The following is a 16,245-nucleotide window of genomic DNA, read 5'->3' as shown; positions in this document are numbered from 1 at the left end:
TTATCTGTTATTAACTTCTGTCAGCTCCCATCAGTGAGTTTGAACTGGGCACAAGACCACCATCTAGTATAAGACCCTGCTTTCAATGTCATAATGGTCTTTGAAAGATGAGTTTCTTAGCTGCTGAGGTATGGTCAGAGAGAGGTCAGAACAGTGGTTCTCAGTGCAGAGACCAGCTCTAGTCCCAGGATCTGAAGAAAACCAAGCTGCTTTCTTTCAGAGGCCCAGAGAATCATACATCTTTTTTTTTTTTTTTTTTTTTTTTTTTTTTTTTTTTTTTGGTTGGAAGAGGCTTTTAAGATCATTGAGTTCAACCTTCAACCACCATGGCCACTAAACCATGTCCTGAAGTGTCCTGTCCACATATTTCCTGAGCATGTGCAGGGACAGTGACCCCATCACCTCCTATTCCAACACCTGGCCAAATTATTTTGGTCTGGAAGGAAATTATAAACTACTGAGCTAGTTGTCCACCTCATCCAACAACATTCTTATTGTCTTAAGTCCCACTTCGGCAGTGGACAATGATGACATCCTCCTCTTCTGCTTTGAGGTGTGTGACATCTCCCATGACATACTTGGTACAGTTCAGGTCTACATCTTCATAATCTAAATGCACACTCAGCCCACCCTCATCTTCCTCAAATCCTTCCTCAGAGTCATTGTCCTCTGAAGGAAGGCAAGTAGATGTGTAATGATTTGCCTCCCACCAGACCATCTTTTTCTTGTGTTCTTCCATCTCTTATCCAAATGTCACCTGGAGACACGGCAGGCCCCTGTGAGCTTGGATTCATGTGCTAACACAGAACAAGTCCACATCTGCTTAGCCTTTGCAGACTTTCTTGGCCCTGATCTGAGGAGCTCTTCGCACCATCAATCTGTTGTAGACAACAGGGTCAAGAGAAGATTAGGTGGAGTACTTAGTGCCATGGTCTAGTTGATTGAATAGGGCTGGGTGATAGGTTGGACTGGATGAGCTTAGGAGACTCTTCCAACCTGGTTGATTCTATGATTCTGTGAACCTCTGCAGATGCCATGCAAAAACTTAACGCACACAGACTCTTTCTGTGACACTCCTGCCTTCAGAATTGCCATTGAGGAAATGGTGGAGCCACCATCCTCTTAAGTCTTGCCCATCCTGCAACACTAGTTGGCTTCCCCAAAAAAGTGTCAGCAAGAGTTCCCAGAGCCTTCCTTCTGGGAGAGTTCCCAGGAGGCAGGGTTTCACTCTTGTCTAGTGAGGTGCCTTTGCCTCATCCTAACTGAATGGCCTCATTCTGAATGAGTGGCCTCATTTGGTGGACATATGTGGTGTTGATAGTTATCATTTAATGTTCTCTGCCCCCAGCCTTGTCATTTCTCAAGAGACTGCCTGTAGGCTATGACAGCTGTCACTCTGCAAGGCAGACTGGGTATGGGTGGGCCATGACGTGCTTGCCCACCATGACCTTACTCCAGAGCTTGATCTTCCTATGCCCTTCATGTAAACCCAAGCTAATCAAAGCCTGTGACTGCCCCTCCTTCATGCTTGAACTTCATTTGTGGGGAGAAGGGAAAGGGGATATGATAATTCTCTTTGAGCACCCAAGAGGCAGAAGAGCAATTTAAGCACAAAGCCTAAGGACAAATGGGCTATGAATAAACCAAATCTGGAAACTAGGAAGTCCCTAATCACCAGAGGAGAAAGACCTCAAGGGGAAAGAACCCAGTGAGTTTTAAAAGGACAGTGACCAGATTGTGACAAAGATTAAGATACATGGTCTTGGGTTTGATGACCAAAGATGTCCTTTTGCAGCCTCTGCCCCTAAATATCAGGGCACCCAGGCAAGGGTTTTGTGTCCTAGGAAACGACTCAGCAAGGTCGAAGTTCTCTTGGTTTGTTTTCCTTTGCACATTGGGATTTACCTACATACATGAGACCAAGCCTTGCCCAAGGAAATAGAACGAGCAGCGATGATGGAGAACTCAATTCCCGGCGAGGGGTGTGCGGAGCAAGCGTTCACTCCTCCCCTCCCTGGCACCCCAGGAGGGCCAACGCAGTGCTGAGGGTGCTCATTCCTGCATGCTCTCTGGCACAGCCCCGGTGAAGACCAGCTGCTGCACATGATACAGCCTTTTTCCAGGAACTGTGTCCAGCCCTGGCGGGAGATGGACTGCTGTCAGCTAGCAGAGCTCCGACACGTCCAACCCTGCACAAAGCAGGCTGCGTGTTTGTAAAGCTTTCCTCACCTCTTATTTATCTCTGCTCACTCCTTGGGGGAAAAAAAAAGGCTTTCTCTTGTCTCAAGGACTCCTACATTCCTGCAGGGTCCCCACTCACTGATCCTTCCTGTGGGTGCAGAGTGGGAGCTTCTGTCTCCCACCTGCAGCATCCTGGACTTTCCAAGTTCACACCCACTACGAGCTGAAATGGAAACAAACTAGACTGAATAAAATCAGAAATAGGCCTGAGAGCAATGCAAACACATCATTGAAACGTTTGGTGTGAAAAAATGTTGTGGGATTCTAGTCTCTAGACCCTTTCTAGTCTCTAGACTCTTTCTAGTCTCTAGACTAGTCTCTTTCTCTCTCTTGGTTCCTTTTCCTTCTAGCTTCCAGTCTGTCTCTCTATTTTCTCATGTTGTGTTACTGGGAAATGGAGGTGTAGGAATGTTATGAGTGAACAGAATAAATATCAGTCATGTTTCCCTTCTGTAACAGCAAACAAAAGGAGCACGCAGCTTGTTCTCTGCATGGGCTTCATGGCAGTGTCCAGCTTTTGATTTCAAAGCAGCTTCTCAGCAAGGCAAGCAGGCAATGACAGCTTCACTTTTGTCAAGAACAGCTCTAGACTGCATGTTTGGTCTCTTACTGTTGAGGTACTGGAATGTGTCCAGAGGAGGGTGACAAAGCTGCTGAGAGGCCTAGAACACAGCCCTGTGAGGAGAGGCTGAGGGAGCTGAGGGTGTTTAGGCTGGAGAAGAGGAGGCTCAGGGGTGACCTCATTGCTGCCAACAACTACCTGAAGGGAGGCTGTAGCCAGGTGGGGGTTGGTCTCTTCTGCCAGGCAACCAGTAACAGAACAAGGGGACACAGCCAGGGGAGGTCTAGGCTGGATGTTAGGAGGAAGTTGTTGTCAGAGAGAGTGATTGGCATTGGAATGGGCTGCCCAGGGAGGTGGTGGAGTCATCATCCCTGGAGGTGTTGAAGTAAAGCCTGTGTGGGGCACTTAGTGCCATGGTCTAGTTGATTGGACAGGACTGAGTGTTACGTTGGCCTGGATGATGTTGGAGGTCTCTTCCAACCTGGTTGATTCTATGATTCTATGATTTATTTTATGTTGTCAAAGGGGAGTTTTAGCAGGGTTGTCCTTAGACATCATCCCAGGCTCCACAGCCTGGGTCAGAACATGCACACGCACACACACACACACACACACACACACACACTCCCCCAAGGCTGTCCTTGGTGTGCAAGCTACCCAGCTGAGCTGGCAAAACATCTGTGATGCAATGCCAGCAAGCACTGGCTGGGACCAGTGGCAGATGTCCCCTCCACCCATGGGTGCTTGGTTGCATGGGCATCAGCCCTAGTTATCTCATGGCTGGGAAGGCTGCACTTTGGTTTACAGCTCGCTAAAATTAGGGGTGTTCAGTGAAGATAAAAATACTGCACTAGCTATGTGAAACCTTTAGGGAGGCAGCCAGAGCACATCGTATGTCTGACCAGGCTGCTTGGCTGTGTGGCAATTAAAGTCCCAGGGTGGCTTTCTTGAAGTGTTACCTGTGAAAGCTACCTCTGCAGGAGTGACCTTTGGGTGTTCCATAATCGGGGACTTGCCTTTTAGACCAAGGAGCAGCGATTTCTGGCAGGGCAGATTCAGCAATAAATAGCCTCTCCAGGCAGCTCAGGTGGTGGAAAAGGGCAGGAAGGTGAGACCAATGTGCTCTTTCCTGCTCTCAGCTGCCAGCAGAGTGCCTTCTCTAGTGGCAGCTGCTCAGCAAATTTCTGCCCCTTCACTTTGATTACAACTGCACTTCATGACCAGCCTGGATTATGCAAAACCCCAAAATGTTACTAGTGGGGAGTGCATGGGAATGCTAGAACCCAAACTACAGCATTAGCAAGGAGATATAACCTCCTCTCTCTTCAACTGCCCATCAGCTAAAACAGACGAAAAGCCAACAGTAGCATCAAGTCCTGAATAAAGACCAGAAGGGTTATTTTTTGGGAAATACTCTAAATGATTGCCACCTTCTCCTGCTTTTCATGAAATGCATCCAGTTCTGGGCTCCTCCATTCAAGAGAGATGTTGAGATACTGGAATGTGTCCAGAGAAGGGCAACAAAGCTGATGTGGGGCCTGGAGCACAGCCCTGTGAGGAGAAGCTGAGGGAGCTGGGGGTGTGCAGCCTGGAGAAGAGGAGGCTCAGAGGTGTTCCCATTGCTGTCTACAACTACCTGAAGGGAGGCTGAAGCCAGGTGGGGGTTGGTCTCTTCTGCAGGCAACCAGCAAGAGAACAAGGGGACACAGTCTCAAGTTGTGCTGGGAGAGGTCTAGGCTGGATATTAGGAGGAAGTTCTTCCCAGAAAGTGTGATTGGCATTGCAGTGGGCTGCCCAGGGAGTTGGTGGAGTCACTGTCCCTAGAGGTGTTGAAGCAAAGCCTGGCTGAGGCACTTAGTGCCATGGTCTGGTTGATTGGCCAGGGCTGGGTGCTAGATTGGCCTGGATGATCTTGGAGTTCTTTTCCAACCTGGCTGATTCTGTGATTCTATGAAATGAAAGCCTAACATTTGGGAATATAAAATAATTGTCATCACATCAACCAGGTTCTGACCATCAACATAAACTGCAGCTTTAAAGAATTTAAGAGGGATGGTCTTGGGGGTCTGTTCCAACCTGGTTGATTCTGTGATTCTATGAATCAGAACTTTCCCCCTCCCCACTACTTGAAAATTAACAGACCAGCTCAGATGCCTTGGAAGGAAGATGACGCTCTATTTACAGCAAAGCAGAATTTAGAAGCATATACACACAATATAGTTACAACTATTTACAATTATATACAATTTAGAGATAATACAGAAATCCAAACTCCTTCCCAGACAAAGAAACTGCCCAGAAGGGACTTAAAGCTGCCCCCACTCTTTCTCCCTTTACTTTTTCCCAGACAGACAGACAAAACAAGCAGAAGCCAGCAAAGCTTACATTGTTTTCTGTTATCCAAGATTAATGGAATTATATTAGAGCAGAGTTAAGTATTGGAATGAGCTGCCCAGGGAGGTGGTGGAGTCACCATCCCTGGAGGTGTTCAAGCAAAGACTGGATGAGGACTGAGTGCCATGGTCTAGTTGCTTGGCCAGGGCTGGGTGCTAGGTTGAAGTGGATGATCTTGGAGGTCTCTTCCAACCTGGTTGATTCTATGATTCTAAGAGGAAGTGATTAGATCCAGTGACACAGCCCCTGGTGAGAGTGATTGTTTATATTTTGTCTTTTTATCCCTCTCAGCAAACCAATGATTGAGATAGACTTCATCATTGTTTTTTTTCACAGCCAAAGATCTATTTTCTCTCATTAAAATAGTCTGACTAGCCTCAGACCACCACAGAGAGAAACAGTGGAGAAGTGTAGGTTGCTTAAGGGACACATTCTCATCATCTCCTGTCATGGAATCATAGAATCAACCAGGTTGGAAGAGACCTCCAAGATCATCCAGCACCCAGACCTGGCCAATCAACTAGACCATGGCACTAAGTGCCTCAGCCACTTCCTTCTTGAACACCTCCAGGGATGGCAACTCCAGGAACCTCCCTGGGCAGTTCATTCCAATGCCAATCACTCTCTCCAACAACAACTTCCTCCTAAAATCGATCCTAGACCTCCCCCAGCACAACTTGAGACTGTGTCCCCTTGTTCTGTTGCTGGGTGCCTGGCAGAAGAGACCAACCCCACCTGGCCACGGCCTCCCTTCAGGTAGTTGCAGACAGCAATGAGGTCACCCCTGAGCTTCCTCTTCTCCAGGCTAAACACCCCCAGCTCCCTCAGCCTCTCCTCACAGGGCTGTGCTCCAGGCCCCTCACCAGCTTTGTTGCCCTTCTCTGGACACGTTCCAGTATCTCAACATCTCTCTTGAATTGAGGAGCCCAGAACTGGACACAGAACTCAAGGTGTGGCCTGACCAGTGCTGAGTACAGGAGAATAACCTCCTTGTCCTACTGGCCTCACTGTTCCTGATCATGCTTACACAGATTCAAGTAGAGCTATTACCTGGGGGAAGTGAGAGAAAAGAGGAGTGCTCCCAAACTCAGAGCTCTTTTTCCCAGTGTTGCACAGGACATGGCTTGTGGTGCTGTGGCTAGAAAATGCCCATTGTAAAAGTTTTCTTTTTGCATGACAGGAAGGCTGCAAAATGTGCATGGGAAATGAGACGACAAGTTATAGGCATTTTTGCTCATGTTTCCAGTGAGCTCTGCTTGTCTAAAGCTCATGCTGTACCTTAGGGACTTCAAGACCAGTTAGGTCCAGTTCTTCCAGGGCAGTTTCACCTCTCCATCTCCCCATGCAGCTGTTGAAGCTCACTATAGAGGCTGACACAAAGGCAAGGGCTCTGGCTGGACAGGACTTCAAGCAATATGAGTTTAAAGAGGAGGAGGAGGAGGAGGAGGGGGAGGGGCTGTGTTCTTACATTACAGCTGCTTCTGTCCCAAGGTTCTGAGCCAAGAGGATTGTCAAGATTAGAAACTCTATCTGCATTCAAATCCCACTAGCATTATGGAATCAGAAAATACTGTAAGGGGATATATAAATGCTTGATACTGTAATGAGCAGAGGGCAACTAGCCAAACTCCTGTGCCTCTGGCATACTCTATATTTTACTACCTTACAGGCTTCAAATATAGGTGTGGGAATATGTCCTAACCTAAGCATTGGTCAGACTCACCTGCTGCAGGGAAAAGCAGAGAAAGCAAGGGCAGGAACAATGTCCAACTTGCACTCAGAAAAGCTGCCATAGGTTCTGACACGCTGCAAAGTTCACAGTATCAGAGTATCACAGTATTATCAGGGTTGGAAGAGACCTCACAGATCATCAAGTCCAACCCTTTACCACAGAGCTCAAGGCTAGACCATGGCACCAAGTGCCACGTCCAATCTTGCCTTGAACAGCCCCAGGGACGGCGACTCCACCACCTCCCCGGGCAGCCCATGCCAGTGTCCAATGACTCTCTCAGTGAAGAACTTTCTCCTCACCTCAAGCCTAAATTTCCCCTGGTGTAGCTGGAGGCTGTGTCCTCTTGTTCTGGTGCTGGCCACCTGAGAGAAGAGAGCAACCTCCTCCTGGCCACAACCACCCCTCAGGTAGTTGTAGACAGCAATAAGGTCACCCCTGAGCCTCCTGTCTCCTGTCTCTAGACACTGCCAAGTGGAAAGAGCTGCCAGGAGCCTCATGCTGCATAAAGATTCGCCCGACGTGAGACTCCAGTGCTCTACAAACAGGCACAGTCTGTACCCCTCACTGGATTATCTCACCAGCATGAACCCCCAGCAAAGGAGGTGGACTGCCAAGTCGTGTCTCAGCCCCACGCCTGCAGGTGTGCACACACGCTGTGCACAAGCACTCTCCCACAGACACACGCTGCTCACACAGAATCACAGAATAGGAAGGGTTGGAAGGGACCCCTAACTCCAGTCCAACCCTCCTGCTAAGGTGGGTTCACCTAGATTAGGTTGCACAGGCGTGTGTTCAGGAAGCTTTGGGAGGTCTCCCGAGAAGAAGACTCTGCAGCCTCTCTGGGCAGACTGGTCCAGTGCTCCAACCCCCTCAAAGGAATGCAGTTTCTCCTTAAGGTCAAGTGACACCTCCTGTGTTCTAGTTTGTGCCCCTTGCCCTCTAACTGGGCACCACTGAAAAGGGCCCAGCCCCATCCTCTTGACCTCCACCCTTTAGATACATACAAGCATAGGTAAGATCTCCTCCCAGTCTCATTTCCAAACTAAAGATACCCAAGTCTCTCAGCCTCTCCTCACAAAAGAGAGGATTTGGCATCTTCTGTTACACATCATCTCTTGAGATGAGCCTGTTCAGAGGAACATCTCCAAACACTCTGTGCCCACAGTATATGCACCTTCTAGAGACAGTCTGGCTAGACACGAGCCCTGCCACACCAACAGGCACACCTCCAGTGCTACTGTGACCCTTTTTGATTCGAGACCTGATGAAATGCATGCTCCCACAGTGTCACACACAGAGACTTTCGTCTCATCACCCACTTTTTCTGGACACAATTACTCTTTCCCAGCACCCACTCCCCTCTGAAGAGCCACCTTCCATAGGCTGCAGGCTGACATAACATTACCCCTGATCAATGCCTCCTTCCTTGCAAACATCTCCACTCCCACTTGCCTGTAGCAGGTGTTGCAGTTCTGCACATTTCTGAGCTTCTTCAAACACCCCCAAGACACTCAAACCATCTCCTGTGCGCAGGAGTCAAGAACTATTGAGCTTAAATTGCTTCAGTGTGTGGCTAACATAGTTTCATGTCATTAACTAGCTGGAGTATGGATTGGACATGACTCAACAGCCTTCTTCCCCTTCTGTGTTTTACCTCTGGTTACAATGCAGCCAGAGCTTCAAATACCATCCCTAAGGAGCCTTTTGCTTGTCTACACAACTGCCAGCAAGAGGGGAAAGCCCTCAAAAGCTGATGATCCCACAGGCTCCATCCCTTTGTCCATGAAGGGCAGATCCCCATAATGGACAACAGAGAAGAGCTTCTCTCGCCACTGTCCACTCGTAGATGTCTATGTCATAGACGTTACCCATCTCTCCCTGCACTATTGGGTACCAGCTGCTCTCCAGTGCTTTAACACAGACACCCATGACCTGAGCCAGGGGATGGGATGCCAGATTGGTGGCAGGCCAGTGCTCACTTGCCTTTTCAATTGACAGGCAAACACAGAGCAGTGCTGTGCCCCATTCAGGTGGTATCTATTGTAAGCACAGGTGCTGAACATGCAGCCTCACCTTTAGTTCATAGAATCACAGAATCAAGCAGGTCAGAAGAGACCTCCAAGATCAGGCAGTCCAATCTAGTACCTAGCTCTGTCCAAATAACTAGACCATGGCACTAAGCGTCCCATCCACTCTTTTTTTGAACACTGGCAGAGAGCAAGGAAAGAGCAGTGAGTCCCATTGCTGGCATGACACAAGCACTTCTTTGGCTTCATATGCTGGCATTTCCCAGTAAAGACAACAGACCAGGGAGCCAAGGCGGGGATCAAGGTCGTGGTGATGTTGTGGAGGTTGGCAGAGAATAAGACCTTTTGGAGGGCATTGGTATAGATCTCAGATGCACCCACTCTGCGTGGAAGAGAAGACAGCCATGGCCTTTGTCCCAAGCAAGTTCTCTGAGCCTTGATCACCAGAGTGCCTGCTATCAGCACTCAGGATTTCAAGGAAGGGCTGGATGCTATCAGCATGGGCAGCTGGTCAGACCCATAACACTCTGGTGTGCAGGCAAGGGGCTGCCCCACAGCTTTCGCTCCCCAATGCCTTTAATCACTGCTCATTGTTATAGCAGCTAGGCACAGGCAGAGGCTATTTATAGCAGGGGAGCCAAGGGGGCACACATCCGTGGGGGCAGTGTCACTGGGTGACATTCAAACTGGCTTTGAGGCTGGGGGAGGGTGCCAAAATGGGTCCTGAGGGAGGGTGTTGCTCATAAACCAGCCCTCCATCTCTCTGGCCACAGCTTTTCTTCTGCCCCCACTCTAGCCTCCCATATCTGAGCACAGCCAGCTGTGCCCTAATAGGGATATTCCTCTCTCAGAGGCCCCCAACCCCTCGTCTCCACTATTCCTCCCCTATCTAGTAGGGTTGGGAGAGAGGACAGCTAGGAAATCATCAGCATCAGAGGCATTCATGGAGCACAGAAGGAGAGGGAGGAGGAGTGGGCTCTTACAGCTGCTTGTTGACCTCAGAGCATCATTACCACCTTGTAGGGTCTCTGTCATACTTGTGGTGGGACTAAGTCAGTTATCTGGTGGGTGAAGGAACTCATTTCCCAAGGTCACCTCATCTCTGTGGAGCCCATTTGGTATTCACAGGGTCTCGCCCGGGGCCGCTCCCTCCATGGGGCACTTGCAGAGCGTCTCTCCTTTCCTCACATATCTATTTTCACAAAACAGGCAGAAACTTGATCTCTCCAAGAGGCCCCTTCTTCAAAACTGGTGGGAACGGGTGGCAGTGGTTTTGTGCAGCTTGAGGAGGCAACAGGAGCAGGAGGCAACCCACGAGCATAGTCAGGATTAGACCCATTCCTTAAGCAAAAAGATGGAACCAGGAACAGGAGACATGACCGAAGCCTGAACAGGAGACGTGACTTAAAGTGTTTTGCAGGAGAAGGGACTGCTTTTGCAAAGCCAGGAGGCTGCTTTATTTTTCTGGATGCCTGCTCTGGCCCTCCCACCACATGCATGAGGGAAATGTGCAGCTGCAGTGCTTGCATCTCCTCCAGCTTGCAGCCACTGCTGCCTGCCACCAAGCAGTTACACATTAAATGTCCATGGTGCCCACGTGTCCCACTCCACTCCCTTCCCACTAAGGAAGTCTGGTTTTGGTTTGTGTTGGCAGCACAGCTCTTTCTCTTAGTTATGCCCACTGCTTTGGTGTCCCCAGTTTGTTCAGGAGACATCCACCAGTGCCAAGCAGCACTTAACAACTTATGGTCTTGCCAGCAAACTCAGTGCTGGGACATAGTGGGAAGAAACTCAACCCTTGTGACCTCTGGGCAGTGTTATCTCAGTGGGAAGGCAGCATGTGATGCATCCCAGTCATTGGTGCTGTTGGAAAGCAGAATATGGGTCACTTGTGTCTGTCATGCCATGCTAGCAGTGCACGATGCCCTTTAGATACCCTATGGTGTAAGTGACACTAATGTTGGGTGCTGTTTCCTTCCACAGCTGGCAGCTCAGGTCCTGGAGCCCAGGAGCATTGGTTTTGGGATGGTGGACTCCAAAAAGGATGCCAAACTTGCCAAAAAGTTAGGTGAGTCCCATGTCTGATATCTCTGCAATAGCTTGGAGAGAGCACAGAAGAATGCCCAACAGCCAACCCTACAGAGGACAGTCAAATAAATCCTTTTCACTAGGATGAGGAGGATGATAGTGGCAATTGCCCACTGATGACTTACCCAACCAAACATCAGGGTAAAGATGAAAGAGATGAGCTGAGACCCTTCCACTAAAAAGCTTCCTGGCTGAGAGTGCCAAAACAAATCAATCCAGCTGAAAAAAAGAAAGCCAATTCATGTCATAGTGATGACAGAGTGGAAGCTCACAGCTTGCTCAGCAGAAACTGCAAACAGGTGTCATGGTATGACTCCATGCTCTTCCTACAGGTCTGACAGACACAGCAGCACAGAACCAAAATCTACTGGCAAATTGTATAGGACCCCAAATGTCTCCAGCCTCGTGGCAGAATGACCCTGGTCACTAACAGGGAAGGTACAACCTTCCAGTTGTTTGGCATCCAGGGGCTAATCCTTCTGTCTTCACCCCCAAAACAGAAAAGGAAACTTAGAAATATAGAATCAGTCAGAGTTGGAAGGGACCACAAGGATCAGCCAGTTCCAACCCCCCTGACATGCCCAGGGACACCCTACCCTACAGCAGGCTGCCCACAGCCTCATCCAGCCTGGCCTTAAACACCTCCAGCCATGGGGCCTCAACCACCTCCCTGGGAAACCCATTCCAGCCTCTCACCACTCTCATGCTCAACAACTTCCTCCTCATGGCCACTCTGAGTGTCCCCACCTCCAGCTTTGCTCCATTCCCCCTAGTCCTGTCACTCCCTGAGAGCCTCAAAAGTTCTTCCCCAGCTTTCTTGGAGGCCCCCTTCAGATCCTGGAAGGCCACAAGAAGGTCACCTGGGAGCCTCCTCTTCTGCAGACTGAACAACCCCAACTCTTTCAGTCTGTCCTCACAGCAGAGCTGCTCCAGCCCACTGAGCATCCTCGTGGTCCTTCTCTGGACACTCTCCAGCATCTCCACATCCTTCTTGGAATAGGGGCTCCAGAACTGGATGCAGTACTCCCTTGCCTTGCTGGCCACACTTCTCCTGATGCAGCCCAGGCTCTGGTTGGCCCTGCAGGCTGCAAGTGCACACTGCTGGCTCATGTTGAGCTTCTGGTCCACCAGCAGCAACCCCAAGTCCCTCTCCTCAGAGCTGCTCTCCAGCCACTCACTGCCCAGCCTGGATTTGTGCTTGGGATTGCCTTGACCCAGATGCAGGACCTTGCACTTGGTCTTAGTGATCCTCATGAGGTTGGCCTGTGCTCACCTCTCCAGCCTGTCCAGGTCCTTCTGGATGGATCCCTTCCCTCCAGCCTGTCTGCTGCACCACACAGCTTGGTGTTGTCAGCAAACTTGCTGAGGCTGCACTCAATGTCTCTGTCTGTAGCACCCACAAAGATGTTGAACAAGACTGCTCCTAGGCCTGATCCCTGAGGGACTCCACTTGTCACTGGCCTCCACTTGGCCATGGAGCCATTGACAGCCACTCTTTGGATGCAGCCACCAAGCCAAACTTGCTATAAAGGTGAAAGGCTGCTTGCATTGCCCACCTCTGGGAACAGCTGCCTTCCACAGGCTAGAAATCCCCTCATATTTTAGCCCAAAAAGGCATATGGAAATACCATGGCACATAAACACATCATTTTGAAGCCTCCACTGAGATGCTGTGGGTCCCAGATCTTAATCCAGTGATCTACCATGAAAATCTGACATATGTGGCATCCCTGCCATAGGTTTCAAACCCTTTTGCCAAGACAAGCTGAATCTCAGAGACCTTGAAGCTCGCTTTGGCTTTCAGGTCACTATTTGTGTTCACGTAGCTAAGCCTTTTTCTGGCAGAGAGCACAACCTGCACCAAAATCCATTTTCCCTCCAGTGACAGGTTGTTAAAATTTGGAATGTCAGTTACAGCCCAGTATTATTTACTGCAAGATAGCTAGCCAAGTTAAAACAAGTTCCTGGTACAGAACTTTTCCAGCTCAGGACAAACTGTGACCTGAATGAAAAGTTCAAGAGTTGGGAAGAAAATAGCACAAGTTCTGGCTGAGGTCTGTCCCCTCTGCTTTGAATCATAGAATCCTAGAGACCATCTTTAAGATTGTCAAGTCCAACCAGTACCTGACTCTAATAAGTCTGGTGCTAAACCACAACCCTCAGCACCACATCACTTAGTCTTTGAAACACCTTCTGGAATGGGGATTCAATCACTTCCCTAGGGAGCCCATTCCAGGGTCTGAGGACTACTTCGGTGAAGAAGTCTCATCTAATGTCCAATCTAAACCTCCCTTGATGCAACTGAGAATATTTCCTCTTACCTCATTGCTTGTTCCTAGAGAGAAGAGACTGACCTCACCTCACTCCAGTCTCCTTTCAGGTAGTTGTAGGGAGCAAGAAGGTTCCCCCCCAGCCTACTTTTCTCCTGACTAAACAATCTCAGTTCCCCCAGCCGCTCCTCAGACGACCTATTCCCCAGACCAATCACCAGATACATTGCTCTTCTCTGGACGTGTTCCAGCATCTCAAGGTCTGTCCTGCAGTGAGGATCCCAAAACTGAACAGAGTACTCTAGGTGGAGCCTCACCAGTGTACAAGGGAACAAGCACTTCCCTTGTCCTGCTGGTCGCACTACTCTTGTTACAGGCCAGGATACTGTTGGCCTTCTTGGCCATCTGGGAACACACTGTCTTATGTTCAGCCTCCTGCTGATCAGCACCCCTTGGTCTTCTCTGCTGGCCAGCTTTCCAGCCACTCAGCCCCAAGCCTGGAGCATTCATGGGGTTATTGTGACCCAAGTGAGGGACCCAGCATTTGGCCTTGTTGATTCTCATACAGCTGGCCTCAGTCCATCAACCCAGCCTGTCCAGGTCCCTCTGTAGAGCCTTTCTACCCTCAGGCAGATAAACATTCCCACCCAGGTCAGTGTCATCTGCAAACTTACAGAGGGTGCACTCAATCCTCCTTGCCCAGATAACTGATAAAGACCTTAAAGAGAACTGTCCCAAATACTGAGCCCTGGAGAACGCCACTCTTGACTGGTCACCAGCTGAATTTTAATCTGCTCAACATCAAACTTTGATTCTGGCCACCCAGCCAGGTTTTTACCCAGTGCAGCATCCACCCATCCAAGCCAGAAGCAGCCAGTTTCTCCATGAGGATGCTGTGGGACACAGAGTCAAAGGCTTTGCTAAAGTCCAGGTAAACAACATCCACAGCCTTTTCCTCATCCACTAAGTGGATCACCTTATCATGGATGGAGATCAGGTTCAGGAAGACCTGCTCCTCACCTGCACATGCTGTATAATGGCACTCAAGATGATCTGCTCCATGACCTTCTTCAGCATCTATCTCTGACTTACAGGCCTGCAGTTCATCGAATCACAGAATTGTAAGGGATGGAAAGGACCTCAAGGATCATCTAGTTCCAACCCTCCTGCCATGGACAGGGACACCTCACACTAGATCAAGTTGCTCAGAGTCCCACACAGCCTGGCCATAAAGACTTCAGGGATGGGGCTTCCAGCACCTCCCTGGGCAGCCTGTTCCAATGCCTCACCACCCTCATGCTGAAGAACTTCTTCCTACCATACAATCTGAATCTACCCACTTCTAGTTTTGCCCCATTCCTGATGGAACTATCACTACCTGACATCCCAAAAAGTCCCTCCCCAGCTTTTTTGGAGGCCCTCTTCAGATACTGGAAGGTCACATTAGGGTCTCCTTGGAGCCTTCTCTTTCTCCAGACGGAATAGCCCAGACTTTCAATATGTTTTCACAGGAGAGGTGCTCCAGCCCTTCAGTTCCTCAGATCCTCCTTTCTTGTAGAAGGTCATCATCTCAAACACCTGAAACAGCTGTCAGGAAATTGTTCAGGTTGTTTCCAACTCGACCAGCACAGTGAACTGGAAACTATACTATCTCAGGAGGCATTGCTAGAAGAGCAGGCAAGATCCTCTGCAGTAAAAATGCTTCCATTGACATGTGGACATTATGTTTTCTGTCTCCTTCTTTCAGGTTTGGTGGAAGAGGGGAGTCTCTATGTCTTTAAGGATGAGCGGTTGATTGAATTTGATGGGGAACTGGCCACAGACGTCTTGGTGGAATTCCTTCTGGATGTAAGCACAGATAAGCTCAAAGCTAAATAAAAGCCCCTCAGAAAGGGCTTGCAAGTGCTCCCTCTGCTAAATAACACAGTTTATCTTTGTTTGAAATTCCATCCCTGTTTCTTACACATGGGTAGAGATGACATTTTCCAGCTTCCCAAATACTTGACCTGACCACGAGTTCCCGGGAAAGCTGGTATATGTACATGCCACCAGCCACTTACGTCTTAAAGATGCTCTGCTTGCTAGCCTGTTTATATAGAGTGTTTGATTGGAGGCAAGAAACAGTCCCTCATTAACTACTACTCACCCACCTCAGTTAGCGAGCTGCTGTGCAAACACTTGGCCATTGGCAAAACCTTTCAGTCAAAGAATCATAGAATCACAGAATCAAGCAGGTTGGAAGAGACCTCCAACATCATCCAATCCAACCTAGCACCCAGCCCTAGCCAATCAACTAGACCATGGCACTAAGTGCCTCAGACAGGCTTTGCTTCAACACCTCCAGGAACCTCCCTGAGCAGCCCATTCCAATGCCAATCACTCTCTCCAACAACAGCTTCCTCCTAACATCCAGCCTAGACCTCTCCCAGCACAACTTGAGACTCTGTCCCCTTGTTCTGTTGCTGGTTGCCTGCAGAAGAGACCAACCCCCACCTGGCTACAGCCTCCCTTCAGGTAGTTGTAGACAGCAATGAGGTCACCCCTGAGCCTCCTCTTCTGCAGGCTGCACACCCCCAGCTCCCTCAGCCTCTCCTCACAGGGCTGTGCTCCAGGCCCCTCACCAGCTTTGTTGCCCTTCTCTGGACACATTCCAGTATCTCAACATCTCTCTTGAATTAAGGAGCCCAAAGAGTTTAAAAAAAAATAAATCCAAGAAGTAGCATCCTCAGAGAGCAACTAAAAAGAGCTCAGTTTACTGAAAAAATACCTATGCTGCAAACTATTTGCCCATCTCTAGACATAACCACCGAAACAGTGTAGTCTTCTGCTGCCTCTTCAGTGAACCTACTGCATTGCACTGCCGTGAGAGAAGATCAAGGTACTAGCAAGGGCTTAGTGCTCTTCAGCCTGGAGAAAAGAAGGCTTCAAGGA

The 16,245-nt window shown here is 49.3% G+C and overlaps 1 protein-coding gene across 1 annotated transcript in view; it reads left to right on the top strand.

The window, feature by feature from the left end:
* The window catches only part of CASQ2 (calsequestrin 2), a 52,464-nt gene that overhangs the window by 10,812 nt on the left and 25,407 nt on the right, over window positions 1-16,245 (top strand). The window contains exons 2-3 of the mRNA XM_064143351.1: window positions 10,940-11,024; window positions 15,062-15,162. Coding sequence (XP_063999421.1) covers window positions 10,940-11,024; window positions 15,062-15,162 — 186 coding nt within the window. The remainder of the gene's footprint in view (window positions 1-10,939; window positions 11,025-15,061; window positions 15,163-16,245) is intronic.

This window comes from Pogoniulus pusillus, chromosome 5, assembly GCF_015220805.1.
Source record: "Pogoniulus pusillus isolate bPogPus1 chromosome 5, bPogPus1.pri, whole genome shotgun sequence".
Lineage (NCBI taxonomy): Eukaryota > Metazoa > Chordata > Aves > Piciformes > Lybiidae > Pogoniulus > Pogoniulus pusillus.
The sequence above is the reverse complement of the archived record's forward strand: the minus strand, read 5'-3'. Positions and strand labels throughout refer to the sequence as shown.